The following is a 21,827-nucleotide window of genomic DNA, read 5'->3' as shown; positions in this document are numbered from 1 at the left end:
ACTGGGGCCACCTGGGGATGGGCCCACCTGTGGAATGGGGAGGGGAAATGGTCCTCTCTTCATGACCCTCCACCTCCAGCCGTCAGTACCTTGGTAGCATTCGCCCTCCAGCATCCTAGCTCAAAATCTGAGGGATTCCCAGTATCCCACGTGCGCTCTTGACACACACAGCCTTGGTTAGGAGGAGAGAGGGTGGGTGCGTGAGCTTCTAACCTCTGCACCGAGCGAGGGTCGCTGGCGGGGTGGCAGCCTGTGCCGCACGCAGGTTGCCCGCCGCGTGGAGGTGGCGACGCGGGGCGCGGAGGGGCGCGGGGCGGGCCCGCCACTCCCGCGCGGCCGCTGCGAGGGGCAGCGCGGCTTCCCCGAAGATGCAGCGCAGCATATTTTGCACATGAGTTCAGAGGAAGAGGAAGTGTAGCCGGCGGACGCGCGGCGGCGGCGGCGGCGGCGGGGGCGCGTCGGGACTGAGCCGGAGCGCGCCGGGCGCAGGGCGCAGCGAGCGGGAGCGCGGCGGCCGCGGGCTCCGACGGACGCACTAATCGCCGGAGGGACAGACACACCGCACAGCGCGTCGCCGCCCCCCCGCCCCCACCCACTGGTGCCCACGCCTTCTCCGCGCCGCCGCCTCTGCATGGCACAAACTTTCCTCCCGGGACGGAACACACTGTCTCAGGGAGCCCGTACCCGCGACTTCTCCCCAGCCAGTCCGGAACGGTAGGTGGGCGCGCGGCAGGATTTGGGGTGTAGGCGGGCACAAACCCCTCCATTTGGCCCCGCTGCAGGCCCCCAGACGACAGGGGGAGCCCCGCGTGGCGCCTCCCTGCAGGTTGTCAGAGCTGGGGCGTGCTTCCCAGGCGCCGGGGCTGCCAGAGGACCCTTCCTCTCCCCCCCTCCCCCAACGCGCAACTCCCCCTCCCCCCGCGCACCTCCGGCCCGAGTTTGGCTGGGGTCGGGCCGATTCATGGGGCACAGCAGTCTTGGGCCAACTTTATTGGGGAGAAAATCATCCCCGGCGCGCTGTGCGGAGAGGCACCCGAGCAATCTGTTGGGGGTCGTGCGTTCTGCAGGCTCGGGGACGCCTGGGAAGGAATCAGAGAGGAAGCTTCCAGGCTACAGGTGGGTCTAGGTCGGACAAGGCTGCAGGGCGTCCTCTGCAAAGATCAGGCTGGTGCTGGCCACGGAGTGTAGGTTCTGGAGAGAGAGAGCGTGGGGTGGGGTGGAGGCGGCTCCGGCTGCCCTTTTGCGTGCTCCCTAGGAGGTGGATTTGCTCCCGGGGTAGGAATGATGGATGGGTGGGAGCGGACGCGTTCAGAGGAAGCATCGCAGCCAGTAGAAGCTCAGATACCAGGGACTGGGGGAGTCCCCAGCGCTGAAAACGGGCATTTCCCCTTTGTAAGGGGTTTCTTCCCTCGACCTAACCCACTTTCCTAGGTTCAAGGGACGCCAGGGTGGGTCTGGATCAGGGTGGGGTGGTGGCAGCGTATATTTTAGGAAACCCAGTTGTCAGGCAGGCACCCCCTCCTCCTGGGCCAAGGCGCTTGCCCTTCACCTAGGTATCGCGCTGTGTTTGGCAGTAAGAACCGCGTGGAGGCCAAGTGCGAGACCCAGGCGCGCGCCCTGTTGCACACATGCTGGGCCGCCCTGTGTGCTTGCGGGTAGTTCCCAGGGACGCTGGGTGGTGTCAGTGAGTTTGTTAGGGGTCTTCAAAACAAACAAACAAAAAGTATTTTTTTTTTCTCTCCCAAAAGTCTGGCACAAATCCCTACATTTGAGTGGTTGCCCTGGTTTCCAGCAACAGTCTCTTGTAATTGGTACAGCTGTTTTCAGATGCTGGGCTGGCAGTCAGGCTAGGCGTCTTGCAGCCCCTGCTATTGTGTGTCATCTCAGGATAAGTGAGGCCCTGCCAGGAAGGAAGGCCGGCGTAATGTGAGCGACCTCTGGGTCTGTGGGTAGCTCATGCTAGCACCCCATGTATCCCTAGCCAGCCACCGGGACTCCTGAAATGTACCTCTGAACATCTGAATTCCCCACTAAGTTCAACTGACCCCAGATGTCACCAAACCTCGCAGAGGGATTAAGCAACAAGTTGTTTGGGGCTCTTGGTGCATGTGTGTGCTAACCTCAGTGAAATCACTTTAACCTTAGAGAAGCTCTGCATCCTCTTTTGCCTCCAGTGGGGTATTTGGCCGGAGAGCCGGGACGTCATCCTCTGGCTGCATTTGTAGAACAGGTCGCGGGGTTGGTTTTCCTTTGTTTGTCTTTGGCTGCATGGGCATGGGGCAAATGGAAGTGGAGTGTTGGACAGTTAGCTAATGGATTGGGTGCAGGAGTGGAAGGAGAACAAATTGGGAATACAAGTCTGTGTGTCCTTTTTCTCCCTCTTGAGAAGGAATTTTTGGCTTACATTCAGATCATTGCTTTGTCTGTAGGGAAACAGGCAGAAAATCTTTGGCATGAGTGATGTGAGTTCCTGTAAAGCTGCTCGTGTTCTTGCAATCTTCGCTTTTCAGCAGCGCTGGAATGATGTGGGGCCGTGGCGGGGTGGGCACGAGAGCCTTGCCAAATTTCTGATGTGGTGGGCTAAGGAGAATGCAGTAGGACTCTTTCCCCTGCCCATGTCATTTTAGAAAATGTTGGAAAGTTGCAACCGCAGTGACCATCCACATGCCTACACCTAGGGCCTGTGATTTTGCTATCTGGGTTTGACTTGCCCATCTCTCCATCTCTTCACCCCTCTATCCATCATCAGTCCGACTTCCTGTTTTATTCATTTTAAAGTAAATTACGGACTTTGATACAGGTCACTCCTGAACCTTTCAGCACCCACTTTATTATTTAGAGTTCAGTGTATATTCATGATTTTTCTTAAGGCATAATTTATATATGTATAGCGAAATGCAAAAATCTTGAGAGTAACATTTGTGTCATATTTTGACTGATTTTTACACCTGTATGTACAAGCCAGGGGTTGGGGAACATCCAGCCTGCGGGCCGTCTAAGGACCTTGAAATCATTTGGTCTGGCCCTGCCAAGGCAACGACAGGCGGGACTCGAAATTCAATAAATCTAGGAGCTTTTTTCATAACAACATAAATGTATATTAAGTGAATTATATTAAGCAAATGATGTTGTAAATACCCAAATAGCCCTTGGCAGAAAAAAGGTTCCCCACCCCTGGCATTTGAAGGGGGGAATATTACTGTGTCTATCAGGAAGGAGAATATTACCGTCATCCAAGAAAGTCCCTTCATCCCCATTCCCAGTCAGTCCCTGTCCCCACCCTTTCAGTGGCAAATACCACTCTGATTGCTTTTCACTCTGGGTTCCTTTAACTTGTTCTTGAACTCCCTGTAAGTGGGATTCTACAGTGTTGTGTAAGGCTTCTTTCACTCAGCATGATGTTGAGATTCATTCATGTTGGGTGTTCAGTCATTTGGTCTCTATTTATTGCTGAGTTATAGGCCAGGTTATGTCTATGCCACAGTTTGTGTATGTATTCCTTTGTTGATGGACACGTGACTTATTCCCAGTTTTGTGGGTTGTTTTTTTTGGGGGGGGGGAGGGGAAGGGGTATTGTGAATAAAGGTGCTATGAATATTTGTGTCCAAGTCTTCCTAGGGACGTATGTTCTCATTTCTTGTGGGTAAATGTTTAGGAGTGGAATTGCGTGGTCTTAGAACCTCCCAAGAAACGAACAGACCTTTCCCCAACATGCTTATACCATTTTACATTCCCGTCATCAAGAGTACAAGTGTGAGGTTTTAGAATACAAGTATGATTTAACTAGTGTTCTCCTGGGGCCAGGGGGGCCCAGAAATTGGGCCCACCTGAGACGGCGTGGAGCATGTTGTTTTCAAAGGTGGAGGAGCTGTGAGAAATCCCCAACTCTGCCAGTAAATGCGTTTACAGTTAAATGATGGCAGGCAATCAGAGGAATATTTTGTTTTTAGAAATCTTCAGAGAAGGGAATTCCATAGGGGAATGTACCCTTGGTTGTGAAAGAAGGTTGAGCGCTTTCTATATAAAGAAAAATAACCCCTGAACTCCACAGAATTCCACTTAACTTCTGTTTAGAGACTCCGGGGGGATTTCGGGCAGATTGGTCTCGTTGGTGTGAACTTGGTGGAGCGTCCCGTTGGATTTCACGGGCTCCGGCAGCTTGTTGAAAGGGGTTGTGTTTGCTTTGTGAGGAAGATCGGGCTTGGCTTTTTGAAGGCTCAGAACAGATTTCCTGTTAATGTGATTTGGCCTGTTGGTGGAAACATGGCCTGTCAACACCCCCTTACTGTCCCTGCTGGGCTCTGCTGGTCCAGGAAACAAGAATGGAGCCTCCCTGCCTGCGAGGGACCCCAGGATGAAGTTTTCACATCTCCCCGAGGTGTCTCAGTGGGGGCCAAGCATTGCAGATGGTGAAGAGCCTGAGACAGTGCACTCTCCGGACTGTTTTCCTCCATAGCCTAGCACAGTGATGGCGAACCTATGACACACGTGTCAGAGGTGACACGCGAACTCATTTTTTCGGTTGATTTTTCTTTGTTAAATGGCATTTAAATATATAAAATAAATATCAAAAATATAAGTCTTTGCTTTACTATGGTTGCAAATATCAAAAAATTTCTATATGTGACACGGCACCAGAGTTAAGTTAGGGTTTTTCAAAATGCTGACACGCCGAGCTCAAAAGGTTCGCCATCACTGGCCTAGCACATGCCTGCCACACAGTAGGGACACAATAAATGTTGGCTGAACGATGCTTGCGATGCATGGTACCCACTAGGTGAGCACCTCTCTGGAGAGGCACAGCGAGTGCCGAGACTCAGGGCCCCACACACACTTTACATGGTAGCCTGGGAAACAGGTTCAAAGTGATGGGGCTCAGGAAAACTTTGCCGACTGCAAACTTTCGTAGGAGCAGGACCGTTCTTATTTTATTACAGATTTTACTATTGTTATTCACGAAATAATAATTATAGTGACCACTTGACAGCTGCTTACTCCTTGCCAGGCACTGTTAGGCACTTTACCTGCTGTAGTCTCTGAATTTAATCCTACCGCTTCGAGGCCAGCACTATTATTATCTGCTCTTTAGCCTCGAGGAAACTGAAGCTTAGCGAGGTTAAGTAAGTTGCCCTAAGTTCACATTTTGATGTTTCCCAGACGTTAAGGGGAGAGGCTGTGACGTTCTGGTTTCCCAAATGCATATTCCGTTCACAAGCACGGATTTCCAAATAGGCAAAGCCATAATATGGTAGAAAGGTAAACTGGGTAGGCAGAACACAGTCCCAGGCAACGACACACCCGAATCACTGTCTTCAGTCCTTTCCCTTTTTGTTTTAAGCTTGCTGAGTTTGGGGCAGCTGGGGCCTGTATAGAGGTGGTAATTTTGGTGACAATTTAAGATATTATTGGTTGATTAGGATTGTAATTTTATTGTAGGAAATGAAAGACATTGCCAGCTGTTTGGTTTGAGTGTCTGTAGCTGAGCTGTCCCAGACAGTAGCCCCTAGCTACCTGTGGCTGTTTACATGGAAATGAATTAAAATGAAAATAAAAAATTAAAAATCCAGTTCCCCAGTCTCACTAGCCACCTTCCAAGTGCTCAGCATGTGGTTATTGCCTGGGGAATTGGACAGCACAGATAAAGATTGTGTGTGTGTGTGTGTGTGTTAGTTAATCCTCACCTGAGGATATTTTTTCCATTGATTTTTAGCGAGAGTGGAAGGGAAGGGGAGAGACACACAGAGAGAAACATCCATGTGAGAGAGACACATTGATTTGTTGCCTCCTGCACGTGCCCCAACTGGTGCCGGGGAACTGAACCTGCAACCAGGTACCTGCCCTTGGAATTGAACCCACGACCCTTCAGTCTATGGGCCGACACTCTAACCACTGAGCAAGCCAGCTAAGGTGATATGGATTATTTTCATTGTCGCTGGAAGTATGTTTGATAGTGCTACTCTATAGTAAGCATTTCTCTTGTCTCTTTCAGTTGAAGAATTGGCAACACACTTGGCTAAGGCTTAGGCTATTTCTTACTGACAGAGATAAATTTAGCCAGATTTTTCTTTTATGTTTACTTTTTTAAAGGTTGTATGTGTGTGATCTTTCCTCTCATTCACATTCGGTTTTTGACATAAATTATTTTTTTCCCCCTCCTGGGCCCCCGAAGGGGCTTTCCTCTATGATCATTGTAGTACATTTCACCAAGATGCTTTCTCTGAAAAGATCAGTTCAGCAGGCAAACCATGGCCACCGCTTGAACCTTGTTAATTCCTTGCTCTCCAAATAAGAATTCAGTTCAGCTTTTAAATATGCATTTGTGCGGCTTACTCCCTACCTGGGCTGAATTCAGGAAGAAAAATCGCTCTCAGCGGGGCCAGCACCGAAGAGCTAGAAAATCAGGTCGCATTCTACGCGTGATGGCTGCCTGCCAAGCCTGAGATGGAGGAGACACCATTTGGGGTACTTAAGGGCTTCATTTTGGGGGTATTGCTGGTCCGGCCCATCCCTGCGGTGTCCGGAGTGCTGGACAGGACAGGGCGGCAGCCTCTGTGTCCTGCTTGTGCTGGACAGTGGGGGGCATGGTGCTGTGGCTTTCTCCCCTCTCTGCTGTACACTCTTCCAGAATCAGGTTCCAAGCGGAGGAGACACCAGCCCTCGGGTGTGGGGAACGGGACCAGCCAGAGGTGGAGAGTCAACATCAGCTGTGTTTTGCTCAGCTTGCTTGGTACTGACCAACTTTTAAACGACTTTGTAAAATGGTATTACAATGGTGGTGTTTCCCCGACAGCATTGCCCTCCACACTTTTTCACACCGGAAGCGAAATCCACTGACAGATTCCTTTGGCTTTTACAACTAAAATGTCCCATTTTGTCATTCCATGGGCAGACCCCGTCATTGTCAGCATTTATTCTTTGCAGAGGATTATCAGCTTCCACTGGTGTGTGTGTGTGTGTGTGTGTGTGTGTGTGTGTGTGTGTGTGTGTGTGTTGTGTTGTGTTACACTCCCTATTTTGAATTTCACTCTGAGGAAATACTTTTGGAGGAAACCATTCAAGTTTTATGGGATATCTCCCACATTCTTCAGACTTGGAGAATTTGTTGTAATAGACATAAATCCACCAAAGTTGGATGGCAAGAGATTAAGTTTTTCACAACTTCTGGTTAACGGAACGTGACTGTATCGTGTATTACCAAATTTCGGAAATAGTAAGTACGAGAAATCAGCCTGCTCATTTAAACACTTCATTCACTTGGAGAAGTCTCTTGGGGGATCTCATGGTGCTTTGGGACATCTTATATGCACCCTTTTCAGTGTGGTGTAATTGTGGGTACAGGCAGGTGAAAAGGAATCTTTATAGTGGGTAACAAGTCATGCTATTAAAGTACTTATAATAGTTAACATTTAAAGTGCTTTTTCTGGGTGCCTGAGTTCTTAGCTCTGCTAAATATGAACTTATTTAATCCTTACCCTACAGGTAGATTCTGCGGTTAATCCCCATCTTATAGTGGAGCAAACTGAGGTTAGGTTGCTTCCTCGAGGTAGAGATACTGGGCTTGGAACCCAGGCGATGTGGCTCCAGAGACTTTGCACCCAACCCCTGTGCTCTGCTGTTAAGAAGGTGAACTTGAGAGTGGCAGGTAGATTGTCCACTCTGGCTGCCAGTTAGACTCACTTAGGAGGCTTTAAAAAATACTAATGCCTGGTCCCCACCCCCAAATGCCTGGGCAGCAGGACTGGAAAACAACCAAGACGGAGAGCCACCTCCATAGCTCAGGGTTTCGCAAACTTGACTGGATTCAACCACCTGTTAAAAAGCAGATTCTGATTCGCAGGCCTGGGCGGGGCCTGAGTTCTGAATTTCTTACCAGTTCCCAGGGATGCCTGTGCTTCTGGGCTGGGAACCACACATCCAGTAGCGAGTTCTCCTGAGAGAGGGCTGGTTCTAGCTGAGGGTGGTTGTGATGCAGACTAGTAGGAGCGCAGAAAGGTAAGTCTGCATAAGAAATCCACTTTGACGTGGGGGTAGGGTGAGGGTGGAGTGGTAAGCAAGTGTTTTCCTTTGATAAATACCCTTTGTATTCCTTATCTTTTGCTGTATAACAAATTACTCCTGAACTTGGCAGCTGAAAACAACAATAAACATTTATTATCTCACAGGGTGGAGTTGGGAATCCAGAGCAGCTTAGCTGGGTGGTTCGGACTCAGGGTCTCTCCTGAAGTTTGCAGGTTCAATCCCTGGTTTGGTTGTGTACGGGAGGCAGCTGATAATGTTTCTCTCACACATCTTTCTCTCTCTCTCTCTCTCTCTCTCTCTCTCTCTCTCTTTTCCTTCCCCCCTCCTGGCTCTCTCAAATCAGTAACATATCCTAGGGTGAGGATTATTTTTTTTAAAAAAGTGGCACCACACAATACTGTTTCCTATAGATGGTTCTTTTCCTTGGCATCAAATCAGGAGCACTTTCAAGGGTTACATTTTAGTTATCCTTGGGTTTCTGTCTTAGATTATGTTTGTAGGATATCAAGATTTGACACTATCTGAATAGTTGATTGAATTTTGAAGTTTTCATTTACATTTCTGGGTTGAGAGAGACATCCCTAATTATGTAAAATATTTAAATTTGGATCATCAGTTCTTACTTTAGGTGACTGAATGATGTTATAAACACACTTCAGTCTTCAAACACGGGATTTGAGTGTAGAAATAAAAAATGAGTTCACTAGCTTATCCAGCGTCATTGCACATAATTGCCCTGTCTCTGGTTGCTTGTCATGAGCTGTTGGCAATTGTTAAAATTAGCTTTACTGTTTGCCTCAGATTAGTGGCAAGTGTGGTAAATGAGGGCTCGCTCTTAATGAAACTAATTTGTATTTGAAAATATAACTACATTTATTGCCCCCATTATTTAAATGCATGCATGCTAGTTGATAGAAAAAAAATGAGCCTTTCAACTCCAGTTCTTACAAACACTCACTGAAAAATCATCTTTTAAGGAGGCGATCCTTTTTGAAGTGGTTTTCCCAGTGTTTTATGGGCATCTTGGGAAGCATTTCAGAAACAAATTAGAAATCCTTCTCAAATAAAAAAAAAATTTAATTTCGACATTTAACACATTTAACATGACACAGGGCATCGTGCCCCATTGCTGATCAGCTTTCTTTGGAACCCCGTCTGTGGCGATGTGCTCCCTGCTTATATTGCGGCAATTTTCTCTGAATGCCCTGCACTCGGCCCAGACCTCTAGTTGAGAACAGTCAGCCTCCCTGTGCCACGTGCATCTGTTCATTGTCTTTCTCCTCCTTTCACTTACCATCCCCTTGAGGGCAAGTCTTGGTCTTCCCATTTTTCTTTTTCTTTAATATTTTTATTGATTTCAAATAAGAAGGGAGAGGGAGAGAGAGATAGAAACATCAATGATGAGAGAGAATCATTGACAGCTGCCTCCTACATGTCCCACACTGGGGATTGAGCCCACAACCTGGGCATGTGCCCTCATGGGGAATCAAACAGTGATCTCCTCCTGGTTTATAGATTGATATTCAACTACTGAGCCACGCCGGCCGGGCCCATTTTTATATTTCTTAATCGAGTACCTGACTCAAAGCAGGCCTTCACAAGGCCTTATGAATTTGGAACATACGTTCCCTCACTCATGGAGCCCACAACTTCTGCATGAAGCTGGTCCACCATATATCAAACACATACCCATTCTAGACTTGATTCAGAAAGAATTGGTTTTCCAGAACGTCACTATTTGAGGGGGTCTTTGCTTCCTGGTTATTTGCAATGTCTGGCAGGAATAGGCTGAAGTAATTAGGAACTGGATGCTGACTAGGGAGGAAAATAAACTCTTCCCTGGGAGGCTCCTGAGACCCAGCTGCAGGGATGTCTTCCGAGAAGGCAGGCATAAAAGGAAGAAAAAGCCTCCTGAAGGATTGTTAAGTAATCTAAGCTGATCCAACGATCCACTAGCACATAAAATATGGAACCTGAGTTACATTCGGTATCAGTGTGATGTGACTGTAGGAGTTTGGAGGGGCAGAGCTGTAGGGGTTGGATGGACCATCGCAAAGTACTGGGGAAATTTGGTCACACACAGGTGGTTTTTAGCACGCGTCCTTGACAAAAACAGACAGCTACAACAAAAGGAGAATTAGGCATGAATAGCGCTGCTGCTCATTATTTCACTCAGTGAGCAGACGCCCCAGAGTGGCGTCAGGAGGGGGAGGGGCCAATCTGGTGGTCTCTAAGAGGGTCTCCTCTTCCTCCAGGCCTCTGGTGGGGTCAGCATCAGGCCACCCTGAGTGTGTACAGGGAATCATTCTCCACAGACAGGACCCTGCACTTACTGTACAACCCAGCAAGCCTACTCGGAGGCATTACCCTAGAGAAGAGGAAAAAAAAAGCCTCATAAAAACCTCTACGTGAATGTTTTTAGTCACTCTGTCCATCAACCTAAACGGGAAATAATCCAGATATCCTCCCAAGGTTGAATGGCTAAAACAGGGTCACTAGGTGCAGGCCAACCTCAACTGGTGCTTGACCAAGGAGGCGATAGGCCATGGTCATTTTGAGCAAGCTAGGGGTATTAAGTTACAGATTGTATGATGAATCATCCTAAACCTTAGAGGCCTACAACAGCAACAATGGCGCATTTTGCTCAGGAACCTTCAGTTTTGGCAGGTCTTGATGGAAACAGCTTGCCTCTGCTCCACATGGTGTCAGTGGCTTAACTGAGGCAGAGGCCCAACTTCTAAGATGGCTCACTGGCAAGGTGGCTGGCACGTTGGTGCTGGCTCTGGCTTCCTCTCCACATGGGCCTCTCTTTGGGCTGCTTGGGCTTCCTCCTGGCGTGGTGGCTGGCTTCCAAGAGTCGGCATCCCAAGAAGCAGGCAGTGGATGCTCCCCGTTTCTTAAGACCCGGATCCAGAAGCTAGCTCTGTGTCACTCCGCCCTATTCTATTGGTCAGGCAGTCATGGAGCCCAGATTCAGGGGGGGTGATATAGACCACATCTGAGTGGCAGGAGTGTCAAAGAACATGGGGAACACATTTAAAAACCATCACATTTATCATTTACCTTCTGCCCTGCTAGAGACTTTGACCCCCGAGGAAGGTGTGCCTGAATGGCTGCATGAGGGAATGCACGGCCACACCAGAAATCATCTTGCCTGCACCAGGCAAGGCTGTTCACTTCACTCTTTCCTCCTCTCAAAGTCCCCTACCCAACCTTTGCCCCAAGCACCTTGTGGGATTCTAATGTGAGCATGATTTGGGAGCTTCCTATAGTGAACAGTAAAGTTTACAAAACTCTACAATTGCCCTAACTGGTTTGGCTCAGTGGATAGAGCGTCGGCCTGCGGACTGAAGGGTCACAGGTTCGATTCTGGTCAAGGGCATGTACCTTGGTTGTGGGCACATCCCCGGTAGGGGGTGTGCAGGAGGCAGCTGATCGATGTTTCTCTCTCATTGATGTTTCTAACTCTCTATCCCTTTCCCTTCCTCTCTGTAAAAAAAATCAATAAAATATATTTTTTAAAGAACTCTACAATGATGTAAGGCACTATTATATATCTTACTAGAGGCCCAGTGCACGAATTTTGTGCACTTGGTGGAGTCCCTCAGCCTGGGCTATACCCTCTCGTAGTCCGGGAGCCCTCAGGGGATATCTGACATCCTTAGTGCTGCTGCAGAGTTGGGAGAGGCTCCCGCCATCGCTGCTGTGCTCGCCAGCCATGAGTCCACTGACCACCAGGGAGCAGCTCCTGCTTTGAACATCTGTCCCCTGGTGGTCAGTGCACGTCATAACAACAGGTCATTCTGCTGTTTGGTCAATTTGCATATTAGCCTTTTGTTATATGGGATTTTTCCTCCTCCTTTAAGCTACATTTTTGTGACTTGTTTCAGCAAAGTAGTGACTGAATATAGATATTTGGGGAATGACATAAAAGTCTTCTCTATTTTGACAGAGGTGGGGATTGGTTTGTAATGAAGGACTGAACTGAAAGGAATACATGTGTGCCAGTACTGGGGCCCTGGACACAAGAGTAAGAGATACAAATTCACACTGAGGTTTTGGTCGCCAGTAACTTCTTCTCATATCTCCCTGTCCAGAGAGAGCTGTGCTTTAAGAGCCGTTGCTTAACCAGCATTGCACACACTCCAAAGAAATGCATCTCTAAAGTTTGAGACCCCAATGAGTCACTGATATTACAGTTTTGCTACTGTTTGGTACTGTTTCTCTTTTCTTTGTCTGATCACATAGATCCATGGTTGGCAAACTGCGGCTCGTGAGCCACATGCGGCTCTTTGGCCCCTTGAGTGTGGCTCTTCCTAAGCCTTAGGAGTACCCTAATTAAGTTAATAACAATGTACCTACCTATATAGTTTAAGTTTAAAAAATTTGGCTCTCAAAAGAAATTTTCTTTTTTATATATATATATTTTATTGATTTTTTACAGAGAGGAAGGGAGAGGGATAGAGAGTTAGAAACATTGATGAGAGAGAAACATCGATCAGCTGCCTCCTGCACACTCCCCACTGGGTATGTGCCCACAACCAAGGTACATGCCCTTGCCCGGAATCGAACCTGGGACCCTTGAGTCCGCAGGCTGATGCTCTATCCACTGAGCCTAACTGGTTAGGGCTCAAAAGAAATTTCAATCGTTGTACTGTTGATATTTGGCTCTGTTGATTAATGAGTTTGCCGACCACTGACCTAGAGGATTTGCCTAGAGCTGCGTCATATCCTGTGAGACAAGCACGGTGTCCTTTGGGGTGAACTTGGGCAGAGACTTCAAGTTTAGATTGAAACTTTAACTCGAAGTTTTAAATTGGGAGAGTTTCTCTAAGGCTCCTTGGCACACCTCCACCACCACCCCCATCTGCCCCATCCTTGTCGGAGTCTTTCTTACTCACTTTGGTAACCCTCTCCTCCTTTTTTTCTGCTGTCAGGGAACCTGTCCTATAGCAAAGAAATTAAAACATACTAAAGTGTTAGTGGCTACCCGGGGCTTAGTTTCTTGCCCTTCCCATGGAGATATTTGTGGTTTCCAAGGAGATGCTGAGCTAGAGCGATTCTGATTTCAAAGAAATGATTCTCTAACCCTGGACCTTACCTAACAGGATAGCAAGAATGAGAGTTTTTTGAGGAAGAGGTTTCTTCCTGGAGATCCTCAAACACTCAGTCCTTCTTAGGAAGTGAGTGACTTGGTGAGCCTCCGGGTTATTTCCAGTTCTATTCCTGTGGTAACAGTGCTCATCTCACCAGGGTTACCTGGTCCCTAAGACGTAGGAGCCTCCCATGTCCACTTCCCTTCTGCTTCGATGAAGCAGATGCCAGCTGGCTTGCCTTTTAGCAGTTAAATATGCAGCCTCTGTACAAATCAGCTATTAAATCTGCAGAACTAGAGTATTTTACAAGTAATCAGTCCATGCAGATTGCACATAAATCATGTCTGCTCTGGCCCTTTGGACGGTAATGTTCCCTTATTAAGGCATAAGTAAGCCTTCCTGTTCTCATCCATCCTTCCAGACTTTTTTTAATTACTGAAAAGTATAGCCTGCTTGTCGTTCCCCCCCCTCTTCCACACTCACCCCCCCACCTTTTTTGAGGTTCATTTTGTTTTTCTGGAGCTTGCCAAATTGCCATAGGAAGCTGGGTACCCCGTGAATGGATTGAGCAAAAGGAAATTCTTATCTCTAAAAGGAAGCGGTTACCACGTTTCTGTTTGTGATATTCTTGGCCAGTTAAAATTTCTGTGAAATATGTTCTGATGGCAGCACCAGTACCCCAGGGAGGGGGGGAGTATTGGTCATGCTCGGTGTACAAAAAGGAAAATATCTTCCACTAAAGTCTTGGAGGTGGAGGGGGGGCGGGAGATAAATAAGTCATTTCATGAATGTCATTCTGCCCCAATACACAGAGAACTTGCGTTGCTTTTCACAGAAGACTGAAAGCTCAGCCACCCTAATATGCACATTATTTTAACATTTTCCCATTTTCTTTTCAAACTGTAGCTACACATCTTCACTCTAATATACGTGGATTTCTGCTTCCAATTTCGCTGGCCCTGCTATTAGTGTTCGGCCAGTTTTTCTTTCGGTCTGAAATGACTTTCTAGGAACATGGAAGCATAGTATTATTCCTGTGGTTTGGTCTAAAGAAGAAAAATTCAGGGCCTTTACACCAGGCCCATAAAAATACTACCGTCTCCGTTTAAAGATGTTTTATGAATATGAATTCCTGTCTAAATAATTCCTGCTGAGGGTAGGAAGGACTTTGGAGTTTGGAAATTGTAACAACAACTTATTATTTTCTCTTAGCAAGCACAGCGAAGGTGATACATCTCTCTTGTGGTTTTTTTGTTTTTTGGGTGTTTTTTTTTTTTTTTGATGGGCTGACACCATAATGCATCGTATTGCTTTTTAGATCCTGCTTTAAAATCACGTACCCAGATCATAGTAGAACTGAGGCAGTGTGAGGTGTAATTTTCCTCAGAGAGGGGGAAAAAGATAGAGAGCAGGTATGCCTTGGTGTCATTTCATAAATCACAGGATGGCTGGTGATGACATCTTAACAGAAAGAGGAGCCAGCCCGGGTACTGAGCGCTGAGCCTCCGGTGTTTGGGTCACATATTAAACTAGAGGCCTGGTGCATGAATTTGTGCACCTGTGGTGTCTGGCTGGCCTGCCCTGATAGGGACCGATCAGGCCAGGCTGGCCCGGGGGAGTGGATGCAGGAGGTTGGCTGGCTGGCCCTGGCCCCAGTCGGGGTGGGGGAGGCTGACTGGGGGTGGAGTCGGCTGGCCCTACCCCCTGGTCAAACGCCCAGTCGAGGGGACAATTTGCATATTAGCCTTTTATTATGTAGGATTATACTCTAGATTTCATAAAGGCCGAGGGGCTTTATGTAGTCTTCAAAGAGATTATGCGGTGTTTTGTACTATGGTGTTTAAAAATAAAATCTCAAAAAAATCCCCACCCCCCCTCCTCTACTTCCCTCTTGTTGGCAGCTGCTGAGATGGGTTGCGGATTAAACAAGTTAGAGAAACGCGATGACAAACGGCCTGGAAATATCTATTCAACTTTGAAGAGGCCTCAGGTGGAAACCAAGATAGATGTGTCCTATGAATACCGCTTCCTGGAGTTCACGACCCTGAGTGCCGGTGAGTACAGCCACCCCCGTGTTCTGGGGACGGATGCGCTCCACCCTTGGCAGGGTCTGCAGCTGAGGCTGCCCCATCAGTGTGTGTGTGTGTGGGGGGGTGCTGACAAGAACATACTGGGGAGGTGGGCAGGGGGGAGGGCTGCAGGAAACTCTAAAGCAGTGGTTCTCAACCTTGGCTGCACATTAATCAGGATTTTAACAAGATTCCCAGGTGATTCTAATGTGCAGCCAAGGTTGAGAACCACTGCTCTAAAGGGATGGCCCGCCCAAAGGGGACTGCTTACAGAAACACATTTTTTTGTGTGTGAAACCCTTTCACATTGTAAAAGAGAGCAACTAATTAAAATGATAATCAATTAAAACCATATGTGAGCCGACTGATACACATGAGTGGGCCGAACTTGCCCGTGGGCCAACCAGTGTGCAGACCCTGCGTGATGCCAAGCCACGTGGATAAGGAAAACGTGCCTCATCTCCTCATACTAACCTGGCCAACCAGCCCAATTCCCCTGCCCACGGTCTCCCATCTTTCAACAGTGCTTGTCAGCCTGGGCTTTGCCTCACCTGAGCCAGGGAGCGTCCAGGTCACCTGTCACCAGCAGCCGCCCTCGGGCACCGGGTGGCTGGCAGGTGACAGTCAGTGGTTTCCTCTCGGAGCATTTGCTGAGCGCTGAGCACTGACTGTGTAGGCTGGTGCTGCAGGGCAAGGGTTTCCTGGAGCCTCTTACCTGAAGGCAGAACAACTCATACACATGAGGTGAAAGCTCAGCACGTTATAATGCAAGTAGGAAAACACGTAAAGTATGTTTTCGGAAGAGGAAGGGAGCATTCTTCCTTATGGGGCAGGGTAGGGGGTTAGGGCCATCCCTGGATGTTGTGAGCATAAACCAGGTGCTACAAAACTAAAGCATCTTAAGATACTTCCTCCCTGGGTTTCTGAGTATATTTTAAGCTTCTAGTAACAGAAAAGAGAATTAGTGGGACAAGGCCTCCTGTCTGTGGGTGTGAGTCCTGGCTCTGCTCTGGAGTCGCTGGCCAATGGCTAGGCCTGCAGCATCCTCAGCTATCAGATGAGCACATGAATATCCACCTCAGGGCAGCTGTGATGGTTAGGAGAGGGAAGATGTGTGAAGCTCTTAGCACAGTGATGGCAAACCTATGACACGCGTGTCAGAGGCGACACGCGAACTCATTTTTTTGGTTGATTTTTCTTTGTTAAATGGCATTTAAATATATAAAATACATATCAAAAATATAAGTCTTTGTTTTACTATGGTTGCAAATATCAAAAAATTTCTATATGTGACACGGCACCAGAGTTAAGTTAGGGTTTTTCAAAATGCTGACACGCCGAGCTCAAAAGGTTCGCCATCACTGGCTTAGCACCATGTCTGGCACGTAGTAGGACTACTAGTGGTACTACCACTCCTCCTCCTCCCCCTCCCCACCATCTCCCTCACCTCACCTCCCTCTCTACTTCTCCTCCCCCTTCTCCTTCACCCTCCTCCCCTTCTTCCCTTCTTCCTCCTCTCCCACTACTCCTGCTGCAGCCATCTCCCAGCTGAAGCTCCACCTGTTTCCCAAGCCCTGAGAAAGATGGACAGCCGGGTGTCTCTGTACCCCTCCAAGTCCCCCAAACCGAACCCAGCAACTTCCTCATCAGGTTGCTTTCCACTGGCCTCTTAAATAGCCAGACTTGACACTTTAGTCCCCTGTGACCATGCCCTCTCCTCACCCACAATTTCCATTCCGTCACCCAAGCCTATTAAAACTACTTCTAGAAATTCTAGAAATGCTTATAATAGAGCTAATGTAGCCCAAGCAAGTGCAAACACAAAATTATTTGGAACATCTGGTCAACCATTATTTGTTCAATGACTATTTGAGTGCCCACAACATTCTAGGCATTGTAGAATGATTAAGGAAAAAGAAACAAACAAACAAAAACAAAAACAAAAGCATGTATAGGGAGAAAGATTGGAAGGAAATGTATGGAGATGTTATAAAGTGATTGTCAGGGTGTTGATATTATGGGGCGATTCTTTTTCCCCTTTTCACATATTTTTTTGCATCGCAGTGTATTTCCTCTGTAATAAGAAGGGTACTTTTTGCTGACCTCCTCTGCCTGCCCACTGCTTCCCCCCTCATCATCTGAATCACTTCCCTAACCTCCTAATCTGTCCTCTGCTTCCTTATGCGCGTCATAGCACCCACACTCTGTTTTCTTTGATTGAACTACCTCTTTTTCTGATTATAAAAGGAACATATGCCCATTATAAAATGTTAGGAAAGACATTAGAAAAATCCTAACTGGCCTCCCTGCTTCTGCCCTTGTCCCCCTACACCAGTGATGGTGAACCTTTTGAGCTCGGCGTGTCAGCATTTTGAAAAACCCTAACTTAACTCTGGTGCTGTGTCACATATAGATTTTTTTTGATATTTGCAACCATAGTAAAACAAAGACTTACATTTTTGATATGTATTTCATATATTTAAATACCATTTAACAAAGAAAAATCAACCAAAAAAATGAGTTCGTGTGTCAGAGGTGTCATAGGTTCGCCATCACTGCCCTACACTTCACATCACCCTTCTGCTCAAAGTCCTGCCATGGCTCCCCTCATCCCCGAGTGACACCGGCCGCCCTCTGTCCTCATTCTCCTGCCATTTGTCCTGCCTGTCCTGCCACTGCAGCCGTGCTGTTTCCCGAAGCCCCCAGGCCTCCTCCGGGCGTTTGCACTGCCTGTGTCCTCTACCTGGAAGTCCTCCCAGATATACCCTTCACTCAAACTCTTAACCCCCTTCTCTGTGGACTTTTCCCTGACCACCTACTTAAAATTTCCACCTACCCTCCAGCCCCCCATCCCTTCCCCCTCCATAACACTTCTTACCTCTTACGTGCTGTATGTTTTGCTTATTGTTATTTGCGTCCTTATTTGTTGTCAGTAGGAGGTGGAAGCCCTTCTGCTGAGTGCAGTGCAGGGAATTGTGGCTATTTCATCCTGGGCTGTATCTTAGTACTTAAAACAATGCCTGGCACACAGTAGATATTAATACATATTTGTCGAATGAATACTCAATGTATATTTTTGTATCCTGCTTTTTTGCCACTTAACATTGTATAGTGAGGCATGCCCCCTGTCGTCCCATATCTTCCCAAAATATGATTTAATGGCTATACATGATTTAATCACTCAGCATACCATAATTTATTTAGCTGTCCCCTTTTATTGGACACTTAAGTTATTTTGGGCTTCGGGCTAATATAAATAATGTTGTGATAAGCCGTGCTGGACATAAATCTTTGTGCACATTTCTGATTATTTCCTCAGGAATTACTGAGTTGAAAGATACAAATGTCGGGACTCTTGACAAATTTGCTAAATGGCCCTCCAGCTAGGACCTGTTTGTGTAAAACACAAATCTGATCCCGCCGAACCCTGTGGCTCGTTCCCTGCCTGGATAAATGAAATGGGGCTCCCTGCTGGTGCTCAGGGCTCTCAGCTTGGCCTGGCCCTTTGCGGGCCCTCCCCCAACTCATCTCTGGGAGGATGTGTGCTGTGGCCCCTGGCCTTGCCTGCTTCCCCCAACCCCCTGCCCTTGCCCAGGACCCTCACTTCCCAGCTTCTGGAGTAGCACAGGGCCGGCCCCACCCCTCCCTGCCTACCAGAATCCCACCCATCTGCAATTGTTTCTTCTTGACCTCCATCCAGTCGGAATTACCTTTTTTTCTACACCAATAGTTTGTCAGTATCATCCTCTGATACTCTATTACATCATAGATTATACTTATTTGTGTTTCCTTGAGAGCAAAGACCAAGCCTTGCTCATCTTTCCAGTCCTCCTTCTCGTTCATGCTTCCTGAATAGCGTGCCCTGTATAGTCAGTCGCGTTCTAGTAAACCTTCAGAGCAAAGGCTGCGTATGCTGGCTCCTTTCCCTGGCAGCCTCTCAAGTCCTTTCTCAGAAGTCCTAATGGGATTGTTCGCTATGGCTCCAGAACGGAGCCAACGTTTCTCGAGAGCCTACTGTGTGCCAAGTCCTGTGAGGGGGCATTGCCTTCCTCACCTGATTTTCCCCTAACTTTCAACTTTGCCGAAGTGTAATTTGAGCCCCTGACACTGCAGGGTCGTGTTAGGCCTGTGGAACCTTCATCTCGTCAAGATACAGAACCTTGCCATCGCCCCAAAGGTGTGCCCGTGCTCCTGGGGAATCCTATGTCCAACACTTTTGTTCCTAGACAACCAGTCCTCTGCTCTGTCTCTGATTTTATTTACACAACTTTCCAGCGTATTCTGGCCTGGCTTTTCCCATTCCGCTGACTTAGTTTGAGATTCACTTGTGTTGTTTGGTGTGTCTGTAGTTCACGCCTATTTTACCGCTGGGTTGTATTCTCATGTATGGATGTCCCACAGTTCGTTTTGCTTTTCACCCATTGCTAGACACTTGGGTCATTTCTATTTGGGGGTGATTACAAATTAAATTTGTCTTTGTGTGGCTTCTGACGTCATTTTATCCTCACAGTATCCCTGTGAGGTATATAGTTCACTCCTGCCTTTTTTTTTTTTTTTTTTTGCTGATGAGGAAACACTCAGAGAGGTTACGTAACATTTCTAAAGGTGCAGTGCTAGGAAGTGACTGGGGCAGAATTTGAACCCAGATCTCTTGGGCATCAAAACTCTTGAGCCTTATAAACTGCAGGGTGCTAGACAAATAGGTATTAACACCAGTTAGAACATTCTTGTTAGGAAACTTGTGTTATCATAAATCTTTGTGCACATTTCTGATTATTTCCTCAGGAATTACTGAGTTGAAAGATGCGAATGTATCTTTAGAACATTCTCGTTAGGAAACTTGTGTTATCATGGAGAGGGAAGTAAAATATGTTCCTCTTCCATGTGGTTTGGCCATAGAAGATTTTTCCAGTAGCACTGGACATGCTTATTTTTCAGAGAAGATGCTCATCTGACTTAACACATTGCCACCTGCGACCTCACTTGTAGGGCGGGCAGAGGTGACAAGCAGCAGGAATCTCAGAGTGAAGCGCACAGCTGCCAAAAAATCTCAGTTCTGGGTGATGCGATCAGGTCTTACATTTTCAATTAACTCTGGTCACCGAGGGATGAACTCGCCCTTTGATGGGTTTCATCCCAGACGGAGGCCCATAAAGCATTACAATTTCCGCACAACGGTGCCTCGTTATCCCTTTTACGTGTGGGTTTTGCCAGCTTCCCTGTGCCAGGCCACTCTCACACCACTTGAAAGCTACCTGTGTCAGCTCCATCAGAACCGACTGGGTTTTATAGGTGCTCAGTGCCTGGTATGGTTGGCACAGTGAGTGATCTGAATAATGAAGCTAGTGCCTAGAGCTTGATCTTTGCTTGAAAGTTCTAGTCCTACACCATCCAGTGTAGAAGCCTCCAGCCATATGGCTTTTTAAGTGTAATAATTAAAATGAAATAAATTTTTAAAAATTCAGTTCCTCTGACACACTAGCCCCACTTCAGGTGCTCAGCAGCCACAGGTGCGGATAGAGAATGCTTCCATTGGCACAGGAAGTTCTGTTGGGCTGCTCTGATCTGTTTTCAAGGAAGGATAACAGTACCAGGTCTGAATCTGCATCTCTAACTCAGATGAATGTACCATTCTTATTATGAACGCTTACCGTTGGGGTCTTTAGGGACCAGAGGATAACAGTTCATTGGTCCCACAAATACTTATTGAATGCCAATCTGGGGCCAGGATGTTGTGTCCGAAGGACATCTGGGTGAACCAGATAGGAGGTTTATCCCGATTGTCTTAGCTCAGCTGCCATAACAGAATACGCCATCCTGGGTGGCTTAAACCACAGACATATATTTTCTCATGGTTCAAGAGGCAGAAAGTCCGAGATCAGGGGGTCAGCATGGCTGAGTTCTGGTGAGGACTCTCTTCCTGGCTTGTAGACAGCCGCCTTCTTGCTGTGTTCACACATGGCTACGAGAGTTCTCTACTGTCTCTTCTTATAAAGACATTAATCCTATTGAATTAGAGTCCCTCCGCCTTACTACCTCCTTTAACTTAAATTACTTCCTTATTTCAAATACAGTCAGATTGAGGGTTACGGCTTTCACATTTGAATTTTGAAGGGACACAAATGTGGTCTAGTTCATTTGTTTTGATTGGTTCAAAATCTCTTAAAAATGAAGAACTAGGCGCTTGTAAATACTCAGTGCTAAAGTGATGGTGATCGAGGAGACATGGTAGCTCCCAGTCTTTCTGGAAGGGTGTGTGTGTGTGTGTGTGTGTGTGTGAGAAGGAAGGCTTGAGATGTGCAGGTGGGTTTGGAGTTAGCTAGGCAGAAGGCTGAAGGTGAAAGGAGATGATGTTTTCAGGTAAAAGGGATGACCTAGCGGAGGGCCCAGAACCCAGAGACTACACTGTATATAGGGGAAACTGGCAGCAGTTCAGTTTAGCTCAGTGGTTCTCAACCTTCCTAATGCCGCGACCCTTTAATACAGTTCCTCATGTTGTGGTGACCCCCAATTTCATTGTTACAAGTTGAACATAATTAAAGCATAGTGATTAATCACAAAAACAATATGTAATTATATATGTGTTTTCCGATGGTCTTAGGCAACCCCTGTGAAAGGGTCGTTCGACCCCCAAAGAGGTCGT

The 21,827-nt window shown here is 47.3% G+C and overlaps 1 protein-coding gene across 1 annotated transcript in view; it reads left to right on the top strand.

Annotated features, from left to right (window-relative positions):
• Window positions 1-377: 377 nt before the first annotated feature.
• Window positions 378-21,827, top strand: part of RFTN1 (raftlin, lipid raft linker 1) — a 175,570-nt gene continuing 154,120 nt past the window's right edge. Inside the window, exons 1-2 of the mRNA XM_059664045.1 lie at window positions 378-714; window positions 15,017-15,169. Of these exons, the coding sequence (XP_059520028.1) occupies window positions 15,025-15,169 (145 nt within the window). The 5' untranslated portion in view covers window positions 378-714; window positions 15,017-15,024. The remainder of the gene's footprint in view (window positions 715-15,016; window positions 15,170-21,827) is intronic.

This window comes from Myotis daubentonii, chromosome 14 (assembly GCF_963259705.1).
Source record: "Myotis daubentonii chromosome 14, mMyoDau2.1, whole genome shotgun sequence".
Classification (NCBI taxonomy): domain Eukaryota; kingdom Metazoa; phylum Chordata; class Mammalia; order Chiroptera; family Vespertilionidae; genus Myotis; species Myotis daubentonii.
The sequence above is the reverse complement of the archived record's forward strand: the minus strand, read 5'-3'. Positions and strand labels throughout refer to the sequence as shown.